The 18,412-nt window shown below is 42.8% G+C and overlaps 1 protein-coding gene across 8 annotated transcripts in view; it reads left to right on the forward strand.

The window, feature by feature from the left end:
* The window catches only part of Luzp1 (leucine zipper protein 1), a 91,028-nt gene extending 73,780 nt beyond the window's left edge, over positions 1-17,248 (forward strand). For 7 of the 8 annotated variants that reach the window (XM_004850545.4, XM_087215597.1, XM_087215594.1 and 4 more), the window contains 2 exons: positions 8,538-11,719; positions 13,177-17,248. In XM_004850545.4, coding sequence (XP_004850602.1) covers positions 8,657-11,719; positions 13,177-13,332 — 3,219 coding nt within the window. In that variant the 5' untranslated portion in view covers positions 8,538-8,656 and the 3' untranslated portion in view covers positions 13,333-17,248. The remainder of the gene's footprint in view (positions 1-8,537; positions 11,720-13,176) is intronic. The other variant, XR_002396963.2, reaches the window with a different exon arrangement.
* The last annotated feature ends 1,164 nt before the right edge of the window (positions 17,249-18,412 follow it).

Genomic DNA, 18,412 nt, shown 5'->3' on the forward strand with positions numbered 1-18,412 from the left:
CTGAATGCCTAAATTAAAAAACAAGTATTTCAGTAAAAGACATATTGCTATTAGCGCCCCCCTCCTCCCATCAGAACAGTCCTCCTCGCTTTGAACACACTTCTCCCACAATTCTTACACTTTTTATGACTCTTCCTTTTTTTTTTTTTTGGTACTGGGGATCGAACTCAGGACCTTGCGCTTGGGAGGCAGGTGCTGGAACCACTGAGCTAAATCCCTGGCCCAATTCTTACACTTTTTGAAGTAGCTTTGGAAGTCCTCTTTTGTTGAGTGACTTTAGTTGTACTGTTGTAACTGCCTCAGTGTCCTGAATTGATTCAAAACATTTACCTTTCATGGTCATTTGGACTTTGGGGGGAAGAACCAGAAGTCGCACGGTGCCAGATCCAGTGAATAAAGTGGATGTAGACATACCATGTTTCTTTTTTTTGGTACCAGGGATTGAACTCGGGACCTTGCGCTTGGGAGGGAGGTGGCGGAACCACTGAATTAAATCCCCAGCCCCATACCATAATGTTTTTACAACCTGCCTTTCTGTGTTGGATGGCATGAGGCAGCAACATTTACTGTATTTTGATCATATCTTGAAAAGATGCTAATGAAAGAAGACTTCCAGAATTGCTTCAGAAAGTGCAAAGAATTGTTAAGTGTGTTTGAAGCAAGGGGGAGTATTTTTTGCTTTTTCTTTTCTTTTTTTTTGGTACCAGGGATCGAACTCTGGTCCTTGTGCTTTCAAGGCAGGCAGTGGAACCACTGAGCTAAATCCCCGGCCCTAGGGGGAGTATTTTTTAAGAGGCTTAATAGCAATGTGTTGTTTAGGGGAATACATTTTTTAAAAATTCACCATATATTTTGAACACATCTCATATCCATTTATCTACTGAAGAGTTTCTTGGTTGCTTCCATGTTTTGGCAATTATAAGTAAAGCTGTTCTTTAATATTTGCCTGTATGCTTTAGTGTGAACATAGTTTTCAATTCATTTGGGAAACAAGGAGCTTAATTGCTGGATCACATGGTAAGAATATATTTAGTTTTGTAAGAAACCACCAAATTGTATACAGTTATGTACAGTGAGAATTCCTGTGGCTCCACATCCTTACCAGCATTTGGTGTTGTCAGTGTTTTGGGTTTTGGCCATTTTAATAGGTATATGGTAATATCTTGTATTTTAAAATTTGCAGTTCTAAAATAATGTATGATGTTGATCATCTCATATGCTTTATTTGCATCTGTATACATGTATCTTCTTTAGTAAGTTGTCTATTTGTGTCTGTAGCCCATTTTTAAGCTGTTTTCTTACTGTTGAGTTTTAAGAATTGTTTATGTATTTTGGATAATAGTCTTTTATCAAATACCTTTTACAGATATTTTCTTCTAGTCTGTGGCCTGCCTCCTCATTCCCTGGGCAAAGTCTTTGGCAAAGTAGTTTTTAACTTTAATAAACCTAGTTTATAAGGTTTTTTTCCCATGGATTATAATTTAGGAATAATATTCAAGAAGTCACCACCATCTAGGTTTTCTCCTATATTATTTTCTAGGAGTCATAGTTTTGCATTTTACTTTAATTTTGAATTAATTTTTATGAAGGATGTTGTAAGGTCTGTGTCCACATAATCAATGACACCACACCCCAACCATCTTTTTTTTTTTTTTTTTTGAGACAGGGTCTCACTTTGTAGTTCAGACTGGCCCTGAACTCACTATGTAGCCCAGGCTGGCCTTGAACTTGTGGCAGTCCTCCTGCCTCTGCCTCCCAAGTGCTAGGATAACAGGCGTGAGCCACCAACCCTGGCCCCACTCATTTTTGTGTGTGGATGTCTAGTTCTAGCACCATTCGTGGAAGAGTATCTTTGCTCCGTTGTATTGTTTTTCTTTCTTTCTCTACCTCAGTTGGCCAATTTGAGACTATTTCTGGGGTCTCTGTTTTGTTTCATCAGTCTGTTTTTCACATTGTCTTGGAATACTGTACCTTAGTAAGTCTTGAAGTCAGATAGTGTTAGTCTTCTGACTTTGTTCTTTTTTTGGGGGACAGTCTCACCATGTAGTTCAGGCTGGCCTTAAACTCACTATGTAGCCTAGGCTGGCCTTGAACTCACTGTGATCCTCGTGCCTCAGCCTCCTGAGTGCTGGGATTACAAGTGTGCTCCACCATACCTGGCTCTGACTTTGTTCTTGTCCTTTAATATTGTGCTGGCTTTTCTGGCTGTTTGCCTCTTCATATAAACTCTAGAATCAGTTTGTTGGTATCCACAAAATAGCATGTTGGGATTGTGTTGAGTCTATTAAATCAAGTCAGGAAAAACTAACATCTCAACAATATTCAGTCTTTCCGTGAATGTGGAATTTCTCTCCATTTATTTAGCTCTTCCTTTTTTAAAAAAATTTCAGTACTGGGGATCAAACTCAGGACCTTACACTTGCCAGGCAGGCATGGTGTCACTGAGCTTCATCCCTGGCCCTGTTTAGCTCTTTTTTCATACCTTGCATCAGTGTTTTGTAGTTTGCAAACACTGTATAAGGGGTGTGTACACATGTATGTGTTTCTTATGCCTTGTTTTAGATTTATAGCTGAGTATTTCATTTTTGGAGTGCTAATACAAATGGTATTATTTTTAATTTCAAGTTTCAGTTGTTCATTGCTGTTAGGAAGGCAACTAACTTAAATATTAAACTTATATCCTGCAACCTTGCTATAATCAGATACTGTTCCATGGTGACTTTTTTTGGCCTATTATTTTGGATTTTCTTCTTCTTTTTTGTTTTTTTTTGGATTTTCTATATAAACAGACATGTCATTTGCAAAGACAGTTCTGTTTCTTTCCAGGGAGCATATATTTTATTTTTTTGTCTTATTACATGTATAGTGTTGAAAGGGAATGGTGAGAGAGGGACATCCTTACCACTTAAGCAGTATAGGTTTTGACCCCCTCCAACACTCCCTAAACCCAGGGAACATTGAGCTACATCCTTAGTCCCTTTTAAATTTTATTTTGAGATAAGGTCTCACTAGGTATCCTCGTCAGTCTTTGAATTTGCCATCGTTCTGCCTCAGTCTCCCAGTTAGCTAGGATTACAGGCATGTGCCACTGTGCTTGACTGTTGAGAATTTTTATGATAAATAACCATTGAATTTTGTCATGCACTTTCTGTGTCTATTAATATGATCATATTATTTTTCTTATCTGGCAGTGCTGGGCATTGAACCCAGGTCCTCATGCATAGGTACTTGCTATGCCACTGAGCTGTGTTCCCAACTCTTTAAAAAAATTTTTTGTTTTGAGACAGGATCTTGCTAAATTGTCCAGTCTGCCCTTGAACTTTGATCCTCCTGGCTCAGTCTCCCTAATAGCTAGGATTACTGGTGAGTAGCTAGGATTCAAAGTGAGCATCACCATAATCTGTTTGTTTTTCCTCTTTAATCTATGTATGTGAATTACATTAACTGATTTTCAAATGTTGAACAGTCTTGCATACCTAGGATAAATCTTAATTGGTTGTGGTGTATAATTCTTAAACATTGGTATATTTGATTTGCTGATATTTTATTAAAGATCTTTACCTCTGTGTTCACGCGAGATATTTGTCTGTAGTTTTCTTTCCTTGTAATGTCTTTGGTTTTGTTATTAGTGTAATGATAGCCTCATAGAATGAGCTAGGAAATAATCCTGCTGCTTCCATCTTGTGGAAGAAATTGTAGGAAACTGGTATAATTTTCTCTTTAAATGTTTGGTAGTATTCCTCAATTAACCCATATGGGTCTATTACATTCTGTTTTGGAAAGTTATTAATGATTCAGTTTCTCCAGTAGATATGGTCCCATTCAGACTGTCTACTGTACAAGTTTGGACAGATTGTGACTTTAAGGGAATTGGTCCATTTCATCTAGGTTATCAAATTTCAGGTCATAAAATTGTTCATTAATTCCTTAATTTTCCTCTTAATGTTCATAAGATCTGTAGTGATGTCTCCTCTTTCATTTCTGATATAGTAATTTGTTGTGTTTTCTTGTTTCTTAGTCTGCTAAAGTCTTACTGATTTTATCTTTTCAAAAAGCTATCTTTGTTTTATTGATTTTTCCCCCTCTATTGATTTTGTTTCAATTTCATCTCTCATTTTTAATTGCTTTTCTTCTACCTAATTTTGACTGATTAAACTACAGAATTGTATAATTGTTGAGTTGTAGAACTTCTTTCTATACTTGAATTTTAGCCTCTTATCAGATATGATTAACATCTTTTTTTTTTTTTTTTGGTACTGGGGATCAAACTAGGGTCCTTGTGCTTCTGAGGCAAGTGGCAGAACCACTGAGCTAAATCCCTGGCCCAACATCTATTTTTAATCTAGAGGTGAAAGTTACTTGTAACTCTTTCCTTTTCCTGAACAATACAAGATCTTTAGAGCTCTTAAGTTCTGATTCCTATCTATATGATTTACAAGTTAGTGTTGTCCAGTGTTTTGGTTCCATTTTGATTTTATCCCATACCTTATAGCCCCATTAATTTTTATTTTTTAACTGTGCCAGTGTTTACTTGGGTTAATTTATTTGCTTACCATTCCTTCTTGAACCTCTGCTTTCTTTAAAGGATCAATTTTTGTCTTTTTTTGGTGGTGCTATACTGAGGATTGAACCCAGGGGTGCCTTCTCACTAGCTACATTTTCAGCTCCTTTGGTTTTTTATTTTAAGACAGGGTCTTTTGAAGTCACAAAGTTATGCAGGCTGATTTTAAACTTGCAGTCCTCCTGCTTCAGCCTTCCAGAGTGCTGGGATAACGGACTTATGTCACCATGCCCAGCTATTTTTGCCTTCTGAATTATGACCTACTAAAGGAATTACTAAAGTTCTTTGTTTTTGTTTGTTTGTTTTTGTTTTTTGTACCGGGACCAAACTTGGGACCTTGCGCTTGTGAGGCAGGCAGTGGAACCACCGAATTAAATCCCTGGCTAGTTATTTGCTTTTTTTTTTTTTTTTTTTTGATACTGGGGATTGAACTCAGGACCTTGCGCTTTTGAGGGAGGTGGCGGCACCACTGAGCTAAATTCCCGGCCCATTAAAGTTCTATTAGTGAGGGTTTGTCAATACATTATGAGGTTTTTATTTTCCTTTTTATTTGTTCTGAAAGTATTTCTAGTATCAGAATATGTTCTATATTGGTGAGTGTTCCATGTAAGCTTGAGAAGAATGTGTCATTTTGTGTTGTTAGTTAAAGTAGTCTATATATGCCCCAAATATCCAATTCATTGCAAGTGCTGATGAGTTAACCATTTAAGTTAAATTAGCTATTAATTTTCCTAGTTTAGTTTGGTATATAGTTCTAGATTAACTGTTACTTTCTCTTAGAACTTTACAGATATTATCATGTCTTTTATCTTCTACTTGCTGCCTACTTAAAAGTTTCTGCTGAGAAGAGGTTCATTTGGTATAGTTTGAATGTTTGTGATCTCCTCCAAAATTCACGTTGAAACTAAATCCCCTGTGCAACAGAATTAAGAGGTGGGTCCTTTAGGAGGTGATTAGGCCATTAAGAGCAGAGGCCTCATGGATGGGATTAGTGCCCTTACAGGAGGGCTTGAGGGCAAGAATTCCCTTCTGCTATGTATAGGGTACAAGTATTTAAGGAACCATCAGTTAGATATTTTGTTACAGCAGCACAAGCAGACTGAGACAATATTTTTATAAGATCTCCATGTGGTATTCTTCTGTATCCTTATGATGCATTTAGGTACAGATTTAATATTCTTCTGTTTGGGAATTTGCTTCCCACATATATCTTTCACCAGCTCTTGAAAATTCTTCACTAATATCTCCTCAAATATGGTATGTTTCCATTCTTTGTTTCATCCTTTTGGGCTGCCTGTTAAGCTTCCTCGTTTTGAACTTCTTTATTTCCCTTATCTGTCAGTTTTGTTCTCACTTTTTTCATCTTATTAACTCTATGCTGCCTTTTGTAATCTATCATATCTCTTCTTTTTTTAATTTTGGTACCGAGGATCAAACTCAGGACCTTGCACTTCCGAGGCAGGTGGCGGAACCACTTAAATCCCCAGCCCGTTTCTCTTCTTGTCTACTATGAGGTGTGATGAAAAACATACAGTGACAGTTTAATTTTTTTTTTTTTTTTTTTGGTACCGGGGATCGAACTCGGGTCCTTGCGCTTGCGCAGCAGGTGGCGAAACCACTGAGCTAAATCCCCAGCCTGACAGTTTAAATTCTAAAAAATGTATTACAGTACAAGACACATTGCCATTAATCCCCCTCAAAGCCGCCCCCCCCCTTCAAACATACTTACTCTGTCATTCTTGTCACTTTGTGAAGCAGTCCGGAAGTCCTCTTTTGTGAGAGTTGTTACAAGGTGTGATCAAAAATAGGTTAGTGCATTTGCCAAGTATCATCCAACGGAGAGGCCGGTAAAAAACTAATGTGTGAACAAGGACATTAGTGTGTCCTTGTTCACCTCATTCACTGGACACTAGTGTGTCCTTGTTCACCTCATTCACTGGACCTGGCACTGTGTAACTTCTGACGTTTTTCTAGTATCAAAATGACTATGAAAGCTTAGATGTTTTGAATGAATGAAGACATTGAGGCAGCCATGACAGCACAACTAAAGACATGAATAGGACTTCCAGAACTGCTTCAGAAAGTGGCAAGAATGATGGGATAAGTGTGTTCAAAGAGAAGCCAAGTATTTTGAGGGGATTTATGGGAATGTGTCTTTTGCTGTAAGTTTTAAAAATTTAAACATTTACCATATTTTTTATTACATCTTATATTTTCTCTTTGCATATAATGTGATATTTATGTACTGTTTCTAGTTACTCTATTTGATTGTCAGATCTTCTGATCTTTGTTGATAGCATCTTACTCCTTTTTCTCTTTTTATAACTTCAACACTGGAATATACTTATTTTATGGTTTCTAGTCAGTAATCCTATTAACTTTAGTTCTTATTGGTACTTTGGTCAGTCACACAACAAGGTTATTCTTTATTTAAAAATACATATATTGGGCCGGGGATTTAGCTTAGTGGTTCCGCCACCTGCCCCGCAAGCGCAAGGACCCGACTTCAATCCCCAATACCAAAAAAAAACCCCTCCAAAAACAAAAAAAATACATATATTAACCCAGTCTCTTATTTTTTAAAAATGAGAAAATGAGCCAGGGATTTAGCTCAGTGGCTCCGGCGCCTGCCTCGCAAGCGCAAGGTCCCAAGTTTGATCCCCGGTACCAAAAAAAACCCCCAAAAAAACCAAAAAAAAAAAAATGAGAAAATGACATATGCCTTGGTTACTTTTTCTTGCTGAGACAAAATACCCAACACCTAAAGTTAAAGGGGGAAGGAGGTTTATTGTAGTTCACAGTTTATAGAGATATCAGTCCATAATCAACTGGCTCCAAGGCATGGATATCACCTAGCAGGCACAAGGCAGCAGAAGACAGACAGCAGGAGCAATAAGCGACAAGCAGGGACCCTCTTCTGTCCCTATATCTTTATCCAGGCTACACATCCTTAGGGCTGGTAGCACTCATACCCAGGGTGGAGCATCCTTAATCCTACCTAGAACTATGCCATACCAATTAATGGACTAATTTAGTAATCACACTCTAGATCCACCCACCTCTGAAATGCCCACCTATGACCACATGAGGCTTAGGGTGTGGGGGGGCATCTAGATCTAGATAAAAGCCATAACAACATACAGAGCTAAAGTCCACTTAGACTTCTTCCTTTCTCCCTTTCCTTTGAGTAAGGAAAGGGAGATGTCCAGTATGTATCCCCAGTGAAATGGCTTTCAAAGAAACAAAGCTTTCTTTCAAGCTGATTGAGCATTTCCATTATAATGCCAAAGGATAAATTTTGTAGAAGCTGCCTGTTGGCTTGTCAGGGTCAGGTCATACTGGAACCCCACTTAAAAATATAGCTACATTTTGGGGAGAAGAAGCAGGTATGGAAAGATTGCTTTAGTACAATGTAAAGCTCACCATTTATGTAGTAAGCTGGATAGATTAATTTCTGTCTTTTAAATCACAGTAGCTCAATAGAGACAACATTTCCTTATAATTTAAGGATTTAGTGCTTTGTTGCCAAGAGCTTTCCATGTATTATTTCTGAACAATACTGGGCAGAGATGATGTAGTGTGTAGGATTATTACCCTCATTTTACCTTTAAAACTGAGGCTCAGTTTACTTAATAGCTTATAGAAAAGTTTAATGATTCTTCTCAGATTATGTAGATAGAAATGGTAAAGATTTTTTTATACTCTGCCATGAGAAATGGGACTCCTGCATCTTTCTGCTGCACTGCTGTTGGTAGCATTCTTCATTGTGGTGAAGCTAGGTATCAGCTCAATATTGGCTATAAAGAATCAGTCTTTTTATATATGTTTATTCAAGCTCATTCATTCAATAAATTTGAGCCCCTGCTGTGTTCTAGGCACAAGGATTACAGATGGTGGGGGGCCTCTTTTTAAAAGTGAGATCTAAAGTGCAGTTTCATGTTTGCTGACTCACGTGGTTTCTACTTTCCTTCTCTAGACTGATAATGGTCTCCAGCTGCCAGAGAAGGTTGTGGATGCCAAGAGAAAGGTAACCATTTCTCATCCCCTCAAGTGGAATTGGATGCCTCTAGGAGCCCACATTGGCTGGTGGTAGACATGGCTGAAGTTGCAAGCTACAAAGATACTTCCTCCAGCCGCCACCTGCGGTTTAAGTTACAAAGCCTGAGCCGCCGTCTTGATGAGTTGGAGGAAGCCACAAAAAACCTCCAGAAAGCGGAGGATGAGCTCCTGGATCTCCAGGACAAGGTGATTCAGGCAGAAGGCAGCAACTCTAGCATGTTGGCTGAGATTGAAGTGCTACGTCAGCAGGTGCTGAGAATTGAAGGTAAAGATGAGGAAATTAAAAAAGCAGAGGATCTGTGTCATCTCATGAAGGAGAAACTTGAAGAGGAGGAAAACCTTACCCGGGAGCTGAAATCTGAGATTGAACGGCTTCAGAAACGCATGGCTGAGTTGGAGAAGCTGGAGGAGGCCTTCAGTAGGAGCAAGAATGACTGTACTCAGCTTTGTTTGAGCCTGAATGAGGAGAGAAATCTGACGAAGAAAATCTCCTCTGAGCTGGAAATGCTCAGAGTCAAAGTGAAAGAACTGGAATCTTCTGAGGATCGCCTGGATAAAACTGAGCAAAATTTAGTGTCAGAGCTAGAAAAGCTGAAGTCATTAACGCTGAGCTTTGTCAGTGAGAGAAAATACTTGAATGAAAAGGAGAAAGAAAATGAGAAATTGATTAAAGAGCTCACTCAAAAACTGGAACAGAACAAGAAAATGAATCGAGATTATACAAGGAATGCTTCTAATCTTCTGGAAAGGAATGACCTGCGGATTGAGGATGGCATCTCTTCTGCACTGCCATCCAAGGAATCAAGAAGGAAGGGTGCTCTGGACTATCTAAAACAGGTGGAGAACGAAACAAGAAACAAATCAGAAAACGAAAAGAACCGAAATCAGGAGGACAACAAAGTCAAAGACCTTAACCAAGAAATTGAGAAACTTAAGACACAAATCAAACATTTTGAATCTTTGGAAGAGGAGCTTAAGAAAATGAGGGCCAAAAACAGTGACCTTCAAGATAATTACCTAAGTGAACAAAATAAAAACAAAATCTTAGCCAGCCAGCTGGAAGAGATAAAGCTACAAATCAAGAAGCAGAAACAGTTAGAAAATGGAGAAATAGAAAGGGAAGATGCTTTCCTGTCCAGCAAAGGCAGGCATGAGAGGACTAAGTTTAGGGGCCATGGTGGTGAGGCGTGTGGGTCTAAGTACCCATCCCGAGAACTGTCTCCTCAGCATAAGCGAGAAAGGCTCCGGAATAGGGAGTTTGCTCTCCATAGTGAAAACTACTCTGTGAGCAACAGGCATGTTTCCTCTCCCACCTTCACCAGCAGGAGGGTAGCCAAAGCTTCCAACATGGTGGCAGGTACAGAGAGTGGGGCTCAGGAGACAAAGAGAACCGAAGACCGATTTGCCCCTGGATCCTCTCAGAGTGACGGGAAGAAGGCCAGGGAGCAGCCATCTGTGCTTAGCCGCTACCCCCCAGCTGCCCAGGAGCACAGTAAAGTCTGGAAGGGAACTCCCAAACCAGGCACCGAGAGTGGACTGAAGGGAAAAGTAGAGAAGACAACACGAACATTTAGTAACTCCACTCATGGATCTGTCCCTAGTGACACATTAGATAGAGCTGACAAGGCTTCAGACACCTTGTCGGAGGCCCACTTCAGCAAGCGAGCACAGGTACCTGACAGTGAAAGTCAAGTAACTCCAGCTACAGACCATGTCTGCTCTAAGGCTACTGGAGCCCTGGCCTCATCTCGAAGATCATCTTCAGAAGGACTCTCTAAAGGTAAAAAGGCTGCCAATGGCCTGGAGGCTGATACTGGTTCCCCCACCTCCAAGGCTTCTATTTTATCAAAGTATCCCTATAGTTCCAGAAGCCAAGAGAACATCCTTCAGGGCTTTTCAACCCCAAATAAAGAAGTTGAGCAGCCTGTAGCAGTTGTGATGGAAGATAGCAGTCACCATGAAGCCTTGCGGTGTCGAGTCATCAAATCCAGTGGTGGAGAGAAGCCTGACTCAGATGATGACTTGGACATGGCATCTCTGGTTACTGCCAAGTTGGTAAACACAACCATCACTCCAGAGCCAGAGCCCAAACTACCGCCCACCCCTAGAGAAAAGGCCAAATCTCGAGGGGAACATAGAATCTCCCGATTTGAGAATGACAAAAACACTGGGATAGAAAGTGAATCTGTGAAACCTGTCAGAGCCTCTAGCAATGCTGTGGAACTTGCAGATGCCAATGGTGCTGGAGTAAAAAGCCAGAGGCCCTTCAGTCCCAGAGAGGCCTTGCGGTCTAGAGGTGTCATCAAACCTGTTATCATTGATAAGAATGTGAAAAAAATAATGGGAGGATCTGGAACTGAGGCTGTGTTAGAGAAACAGAAACTCACCTCTAAACCAGGGCCAAACAAAGTGACAAGCAGCATTACTATCTACCCCTGTGACAGCAGCAGCCCTAGAGCTGGCCCAGGTGAGGCCCTGAGGGAGAGGCACACGTCCACCAGCAACATCCAGGTTGGGCCCGCAGAGCTTATGCCAGTTAGCAACCATGTCAGCTCCCCCTTTGAGCTCTCCATTCACAAACATGACATCACAGTGCAGCTCACAGAAGCTGAAAGACTAGGAGATGGGTCCTCAAAGAACAGGCCAGACATGGTGGTGTCTCGGAGCAGCATTCTAATCAAGCCATCAGATTCTGTGGAAAGGAATAGCCATGCCGCCCCAGCGGAGACAATCAGGTGGAAAAGCCACAGCACCCCTTCAGAGGGGGGCTCCTCAGACACTAGGCACATTACTGTACGCAATGCCTGGAAGACTAAGGAAGACTTGAAGTCTTTTGAAGACGCCCCAACTCAAGTAGGTAGAAACATGGAATCTACCAACACTTACATCCAGAGGTCTTCCACAGACTTCTCAGAACTTGAACAGCCCAGATCCTACCTTTCTGAGTCAGGCATTCGAAGGGTAGGAAATTCTGGGGATGCAGCTGAGCTTTCCTCCAGAAGGACCCAAAGTAGCCTAACAGTGTCTGAGGTGCTCACCCATCGGAGTCGGGCAGGAGATAGGGTCATGGCTGCAGCTTGGAACCATTCCGCAGGCATGGTGAGTCCCTTTCTTTCTCTACTTTCTTTCTTGCCTTTGCCCTGGTCTGCATGACCAAGATTTGGGGAACTGGGCCTGGAAAACACTGGGAGAACTGGGTAGCTCAGGGAACTATTCATATCAGGTGGGTTTGGGAGAGAACAGCATGACTCCAACATTCCTTTTCTAGTTTTTCTCCTCCCCTTTGCTTTCATATGTGATAGTGATGCAGATGGGAAATTTGATTTCTGTTCTCTTGGTTTGCTAGAACAGCCAGAGCAGCACCTAGAAGCTGTAGTGGCTGACCTGGAGCTTAGAGTGCCAGCAGGAAGCCGTGAGCTCTGTTGTAGAACAGGGACAGGGGGTCTGACAAGTTCTTGTTCTCCTGCCTCAGTTAGATAGCAGGTCCTCGTAGGCTACTGGCATATAGAGGAGGACAGCAAGGGCTTACTCTGGGCCTATTTTACAAGCTTTATACTCAAACCTTTCTTTCATTTTATCTCAAGAGAGCTCTCTGGCCCAGTATTCATTCTGCTAAGGCCAGAGCTGGTTCAATATGGCTAAACCTAGACCCGTCTGCCTTATTCAGGGTCAGAGTGTGAGGAGAGTATCTGAAGGAGAAGCCCCTGGGAGTATCTTTTAGATGTGGAGCCTGTGACAATGACAGACATCTTGCCCCTTGCTAGAAACACTGCTAGACAGGGTTAACTGGAAGAGCCTGTAAGTCTTCATAATTGACAGGGCACCTCCCACCGTCATTCAGGCCCTCAAGCAGCCTGTGGCTAGATGTTAGCCCCACCTTTCAGACAGAAACTGCAGGTCACAGGCACAGAGTACCTTCCTCCAGGCCACCCAGGTGAGTTCCCGAAGGAGCCAGCTCACACTTTCACTACTGTTTGATCTGCACTTGCTTAGAAAGACGAAAAGAGAACACTGAAAAGCATAGTGTCAGAACAGACTGGAGAAGACAGGTACTCAGACCCCTGAGACTCTGGATATCTAAGAGGAGTTAAAGGTAGAGGAAGGCACAAAATAGATGGGGAGGGCACAGGTGCTTTCTGGTAGTACATAGGTGAGGAGTATCACAGCTGTCCAGCCTTCTTTTCTCCATACTCCCTGCCCCCCACCAAGGAAATGGCTCTTAGCCCCAGAAGAATGCACACTGCTGGCTGCTGCTTAGGGTTACCGCTCCCATGCTCCCTTTTGACACTGTCCTAGACTGGGCTCCTGTTCAGTTGTGAGCCTCCTGGTCTATGGTTTTCTCCACCAGCTTGGAGTTCCTGGTCTACCCTGATTTCCAAGGAATTTTTATATTGGCCTGTACCCAGGCAAAAGCATCTTTACAATGATTTTATGGTCTTTCTGCCTCTGCCACATTGGAAGGGACCGACCCTCTGTGGTGGGAGGTGTGGGTGCCTTGTTTTTCACTGTACTGTCTTATGTAGCTCATTTTGCTCACTTGTTATTTATTGACACAGGAGGAAGGTGAAGACTGTGCACTCAGTGTCCACAGACGACTGCACAACTCCTTGGAGCAGTCTGAATGGCCTGTGAAGCCAGGACTGCCAGAGCTGGGGCGAGTTCGAGCCGAGGAACGATTACGGCCAAGTAGGCCTTGTGCTGAGGAAAACTGAGCCAGCTGGGTGAGGTCTCCTGTCTCCTCTGCTCCTGCTTCTCAGCTCTTCCACCGCCTGCCCTGCGAAGTATCTAAGACCAGTTAACCAGTTGGACACAAGGCCTTGGCTGGGAGACTGGTAGAGAGCTGGGTTGTGGCTCAGGTAATTTTTGCCAGTTGGCCAGAGGGGATCACAGACTACAACCTGGACAGTCACCCAGGCCCAGCCTTCCTTGATGCATGAGTCCTCTTTCTTTGTCCCTGTCCCTAAGGTAGCATGGACCACTTTGGCCCTCAAATAGGGAGCTGTAGGAACCTCCCACCATACAACAGTAGCCAAAATTCTCTGCTCCCTGGTGGGTAGTTTCTGTATCTTAGAGTAGCCCCTTCTCTGTTAAGTCCCTTAATGCGTTGACTTCTGTCTCCTCACCATGTTCAGTTTGCTCTTTGTGCTGAGGGCCCACATGCCCACTAAGGATTATCAGCCATTAGCTCCACCTGGGGGGCTTCCATTCCTTCTTCCCTTGGAGTTCTTTTCCTCAGACTTTGAAAGCAGAAGGGGTCTGTGCTGCCTCTGAGGGATTATGGCACTACCTTGTAGGCTGAGGCTTCTCTGACCTGGCCCCGCCCCCGGCTGACCAGTTTCCTGGGGGCAGAGCGTGCAGATACCTGTTGGAATGACACCATCCCTCCCCCACCCCAGCTCTCTGCTCATCTTCCAAAGACACCGGAAGTGCGCAAGCCTCATGCATCTCCTTCCTCCGTAATGCTGCTGGCAGAACTGCACGCTCTCCTGTGGTTGGAGACTTCAGCTGACATCATCGTTCCCATTTTGGGAAAATTCCTGGACTGAGCTGGGCCTGACCCAGTATACTCTGCCTTCTAGGAAGTGCCCCAGCAAGGGGGAAAGCAGACAGGAAGAAGCAATTTCCCTTCAGTCACTCCACAAGCAATAGCTCCACAAAAGGCATGGACTGAGAATCTTCTCTCCTGTTCCTCCTCCTCCATCCCACATGGAGGAGGCTTCGCACTTTACCACACTGATGCATTCCTACAGAAGTTGCCCCGATGCCTGCAAGTCGACTATCGTTACAGTGACTTCATTGAAAGAAAGATTATCTGCCCATTGAGGACCTCAGGTTTATATAGTTCAAAGTGCAGCAAGTCTTTCAGGAAGCCGCATTAAAAACAAAAGACTAGTTTCCTTATACCAGTCACACAGGGGAGTTAAAAACTATATTCATGGCACAGCTTTTTCTACAGCATCCTCAATATAAGCGAGGGATTTCCTTTAAAGGCTACTGGTATGAAGCAGATGCCATTGCTTTCACCAGCAAGGGAGCGTTAGACTAGGAGTCTAGAAAGCTGTTTTTTCTGAGGCTTTATTACTTCCTTGCTGTGTAACCTTGGGAGAGTCCTTGTCTTCTGGAAACCTTAGTTTCCCTGTCTATAAAATGAGCTCTTTGAAATGGATGATCTCTTAAGGGGTCTGAATCTGGAATTCAAAATTCCTGTTTTCACTATCCGTTGTGGGCTGCTTCTTACTATCTACAGGGGCTTGGGGAAATGTTTTACCTCTTGCCTTCAGTTGTCTTTGTCGGCCTTACACTTAAGTTTCTCCATGTTTATGTCTCACAAGGGTGAACACAAGAGAAGCTCCTTGGGCCTGTTTCCAGTCAGTGAAGGGAAGGGACTGCATAGTCTGAAGCCTTACCCAGTGCCACATGTGTTATCTCCTGGCTTTTAGGCTGGGTGCTTTCTAAAACACAAGTCTACATGTCTCCTATTTCTGTGCCTCTCCTGAGTGTCTTCTGGGAAGTGGGAAGAGTCGGGACTTCCTCAGGAGGACTGTGAGTGGTTTTCCCTGCCTTTGCACAGGCATTGGTGTTCATCCTGCCCTTGTCTGCATCAGACTGTGCTGTTCTGAGGCTTGGAGAGAACCAACCCTACTTTTTGGGCAGGAATATCTTGCTCATACTTCTGTTTTCTGGAGTTTTGCTAACCTAAGGGCTTGCCACTGCTATGTGGCTTCCCTTTCCTTTCCATATTCCACCACAGATGCACAATGTAGGATGCTATTTTCAAGATTTCTCCCTGCTGCTTCTTCTGGGTCACTGGCCAGAAACTTGCTCACTCAAGGCTGCAAATCCTCACTTGCAGCTTCTCTACCTTTTACCTGTTGGCAACCCCAGAGTTCAAAGGAAGCTAACCTCTGGGATGGTCAATGGAGTGGGAGGGGGCATGTAGGAAATTCTGTGGCTCTTCTCTGCTGATGGAAACAGAAGGACGCCAAGCCATGCCTAAAAAGATCTCGCCAATATTTTTTGTCTTTGGGTGTTGGGGCCCTGGATTCTGGTGCTGTAGCTCCTGGTGCCAAAGTCTGGATCTTTCCACATTTTAGCAGCACCAACATCTTCAATACTCAAAATGCTGTGTGGAAAAGGGACAGCTGTGGTGCCTTTTTACTGGGGCTGCCATTTTGAAATCTGAGTGCAATAGGGTTTGATTGTAACAATTTAATGATGTTTTATTTTTCTTTAATCTGCACACTTTATAGAACCGCTGTTAAGATAGATTTTATTTTTAAATATCTTCAGCATTGCAGAAAATATGTATTAGCAAGTGAAGGCTAGAGGCTCAGTTCCTCTGGGCTTCAAATGGCTGGCAAGGCTGGCTCTCAGATTCCAAAGTTGGAAGGCATATTTCTGAAAAGCAACTAAGGTGTGGCCACTTGCATCCAGTCCTCACAATCAGGAGTCCTGGAGGAAGCCTCCAAGTAGAGGGGAGACCTGGTGACTGAATAGTTGTCTAGGCCAAATAGTCCCACTGTCCTAGCCAACCCACTTTTATGATGAGCCTCTTTTGCAGCCTGGCTCTAACTCTTTTACTGGCAGGTATATGGTTGTGAGAAGCCTCCTAGGGAAGCTGGGAAACCTGGCCCTGCATAGCTGCTTGGTTGGGAGGAGGCAGAGATGGCTAAAGGCCAGGAGCTGGTCTCTCTCACTTGCCACAGTGTCTCTTGCCACTCTTGATTCTGAAACAACCAGACAAAGCTGAAGGGATGGTAGTAGACAAACCGTATGTAGGTTTTGCTTCTTTGCGGGAATGAAACAGTGGAGACTGCAGGTTAAAGGCAGGAGTGTGTGTGGGGCCAAGGACTCCAATCTCAGCTGCAGGTGAGCTTGCACATGAACCATCCCTCTTGTGAGGTGCTGGGGGTTGGGGGGGATCTATAGTGTTCTTGGACTTCTTGTTCTGGGGCAATTTTAGTTCTTTAGATTTAGTGGGTCACGGTGCCAAGTGCTACAACTTCCCAGTAAAGGAACAGACCCAGACCCCTGAGGCTGGGTCCCTGGCTGTCTTTGCTGGTGTGAGTTTCTTTGTTGCTACTCTGACAAGACTGCTTCGGAATAGCTGCTTTTAGGGATTTTCTTTTGAATACCCCAAGTGGGGAACAGGGTTCTCCTCAAAGCCTCAATCAAGATCATAGGAAAGGGGCCCTATTTTCCTGCTGCTTCACAGCTCAGAACATGTTTTGAACGGAATGTATTTTTAAGAGAATAAAGTCTATTTTTTTGTATTTTAAAGATAGGGAGGGCTAGGAAGATAGCCTTCAAATAAACTGTTATTGCATTATAGGCCCCTTTGGTAGGGGCATAGTCTGTTGGTCCATACCTAACTTGTGCAGGCAGGTGCTCTGGCCTCACCCCTTCCCTCTTGGAGGCTTTTACATTTCTGCTCCAAACACAGGACCAAGAAGGCCAGGACCTGCCACTGGAAACCAGGGCAAAGCCATGAGCAGTGGCTCAGGGCTCCTTGGATGCATGTGTGTAGTCAAAGCTGCCTGTCTGCATGTATCCTCTGGCTCTAATGCTCTCTGTTGGCTCTGCAGCACAATATGTAACCAATAAAACTCCCTAGTTTCCATATGCTCAGTGAAGTCTGATGCCAATTTTGTTAATGTCATCTCTGCGTACAGCTGTTATCTCTGTATTGGTGCAGCTAGAATATTTCACTATTTTAGGTAAAATACCATGCCAGTTATTGATGCTAGAAAGTCTGGAGGTGTGAACTATAGTTAAAATCATCAGCTATTTCATTGCTACATTTTATTTTCAAGCTTGTCACAAAAAAACAATCTCTCAAGCTGCCTATGTCATTTATTTAAAAACAGAAGCCACCACCACTGGATCAGACACCCTAATTAACCCCTCGGTTCCAGAGTGTACCCCAAAGCCCAAGCATGTTCCACTGCATGTGGTCCTCACCTCTGTATCAGTTTTCTTTTTCCAGTGAGATCACCAATATGTTGTCCCTTAATAAGGCCTCATTTTAGACTATCAGAAAGATTGACTCACGTTGAATACAATCTGATTTCCAAAGCTTCTGACGCATTTGTACAGTGACAGTTTTTCTGTTAGGAGTCCTCAGGAAGGAACACTACTGTTTGCTTCTTTTTGTAAAAATGTTTACCTTGTAAAGCAAAGAGGACTTTGCAGGCATGACTAAAGAGACAATAAGCATAAGGTCTGACTACAAGGGAAGGGGCTACACAGCAATAGAGATGGCCACTAGAAGCTAAAAATAGCAAGAAAATGGATTCTTCCCCTACAGCCTCCACAATAAACATTTTTATTTCTTTTTAATTTTCCTCAAACTGCCATCTTTTTAGACTTTGGCTATCCAGAACTGTAGAGAACAGATTTGTTGTATTAAGTCACTAAGTTTGTGGTAGTTTGTGACATCAGCTAAATTACCTAAGCCCTTGACCCTTTCCTTATGTAATACTTCCCAAATCTTACAATACTATTGTTTGTGCCCATGGGGAAGGGTTGGGATATGAGAATAAAGGCAGAATGGTCCACCAGTGGCTCAAACTGAAAACTCAGATCCTAAGTTTTCTGATACACTCTTGGCCCACTGCTGCAGTCCCAGCAGGGAAGTTAAGCCCGTCGCCAGGAAGTCCTCTGAGCTACAGGACCCATCAACCTCATCTTCTGATCTGACGAAATCATTTTTCTCTTTCATAAGAACATTCTCATTTAAACAAAGAAAATACATGTACTACCACTGACGTAAGGTTAAACTGGCATTTCTAA

This window comes from Heterocephalus glaber, unplaced genomic scaffold (assembly GCF_053883595.1).
Source record: "Heterocephalus glaber isolate CG9 unplaced genomic scaffold, H.glaber_assembly_v1.0 deba00001452, whole genome shotgun sequence".
In the NCBI taxonomy this organism is placed as follows: Eukaryota; Metazoa; Chordata; class Mammalia; order Rodentia; family Bathyergidae; genus Heterocephalus; species Heterocephalus glaber.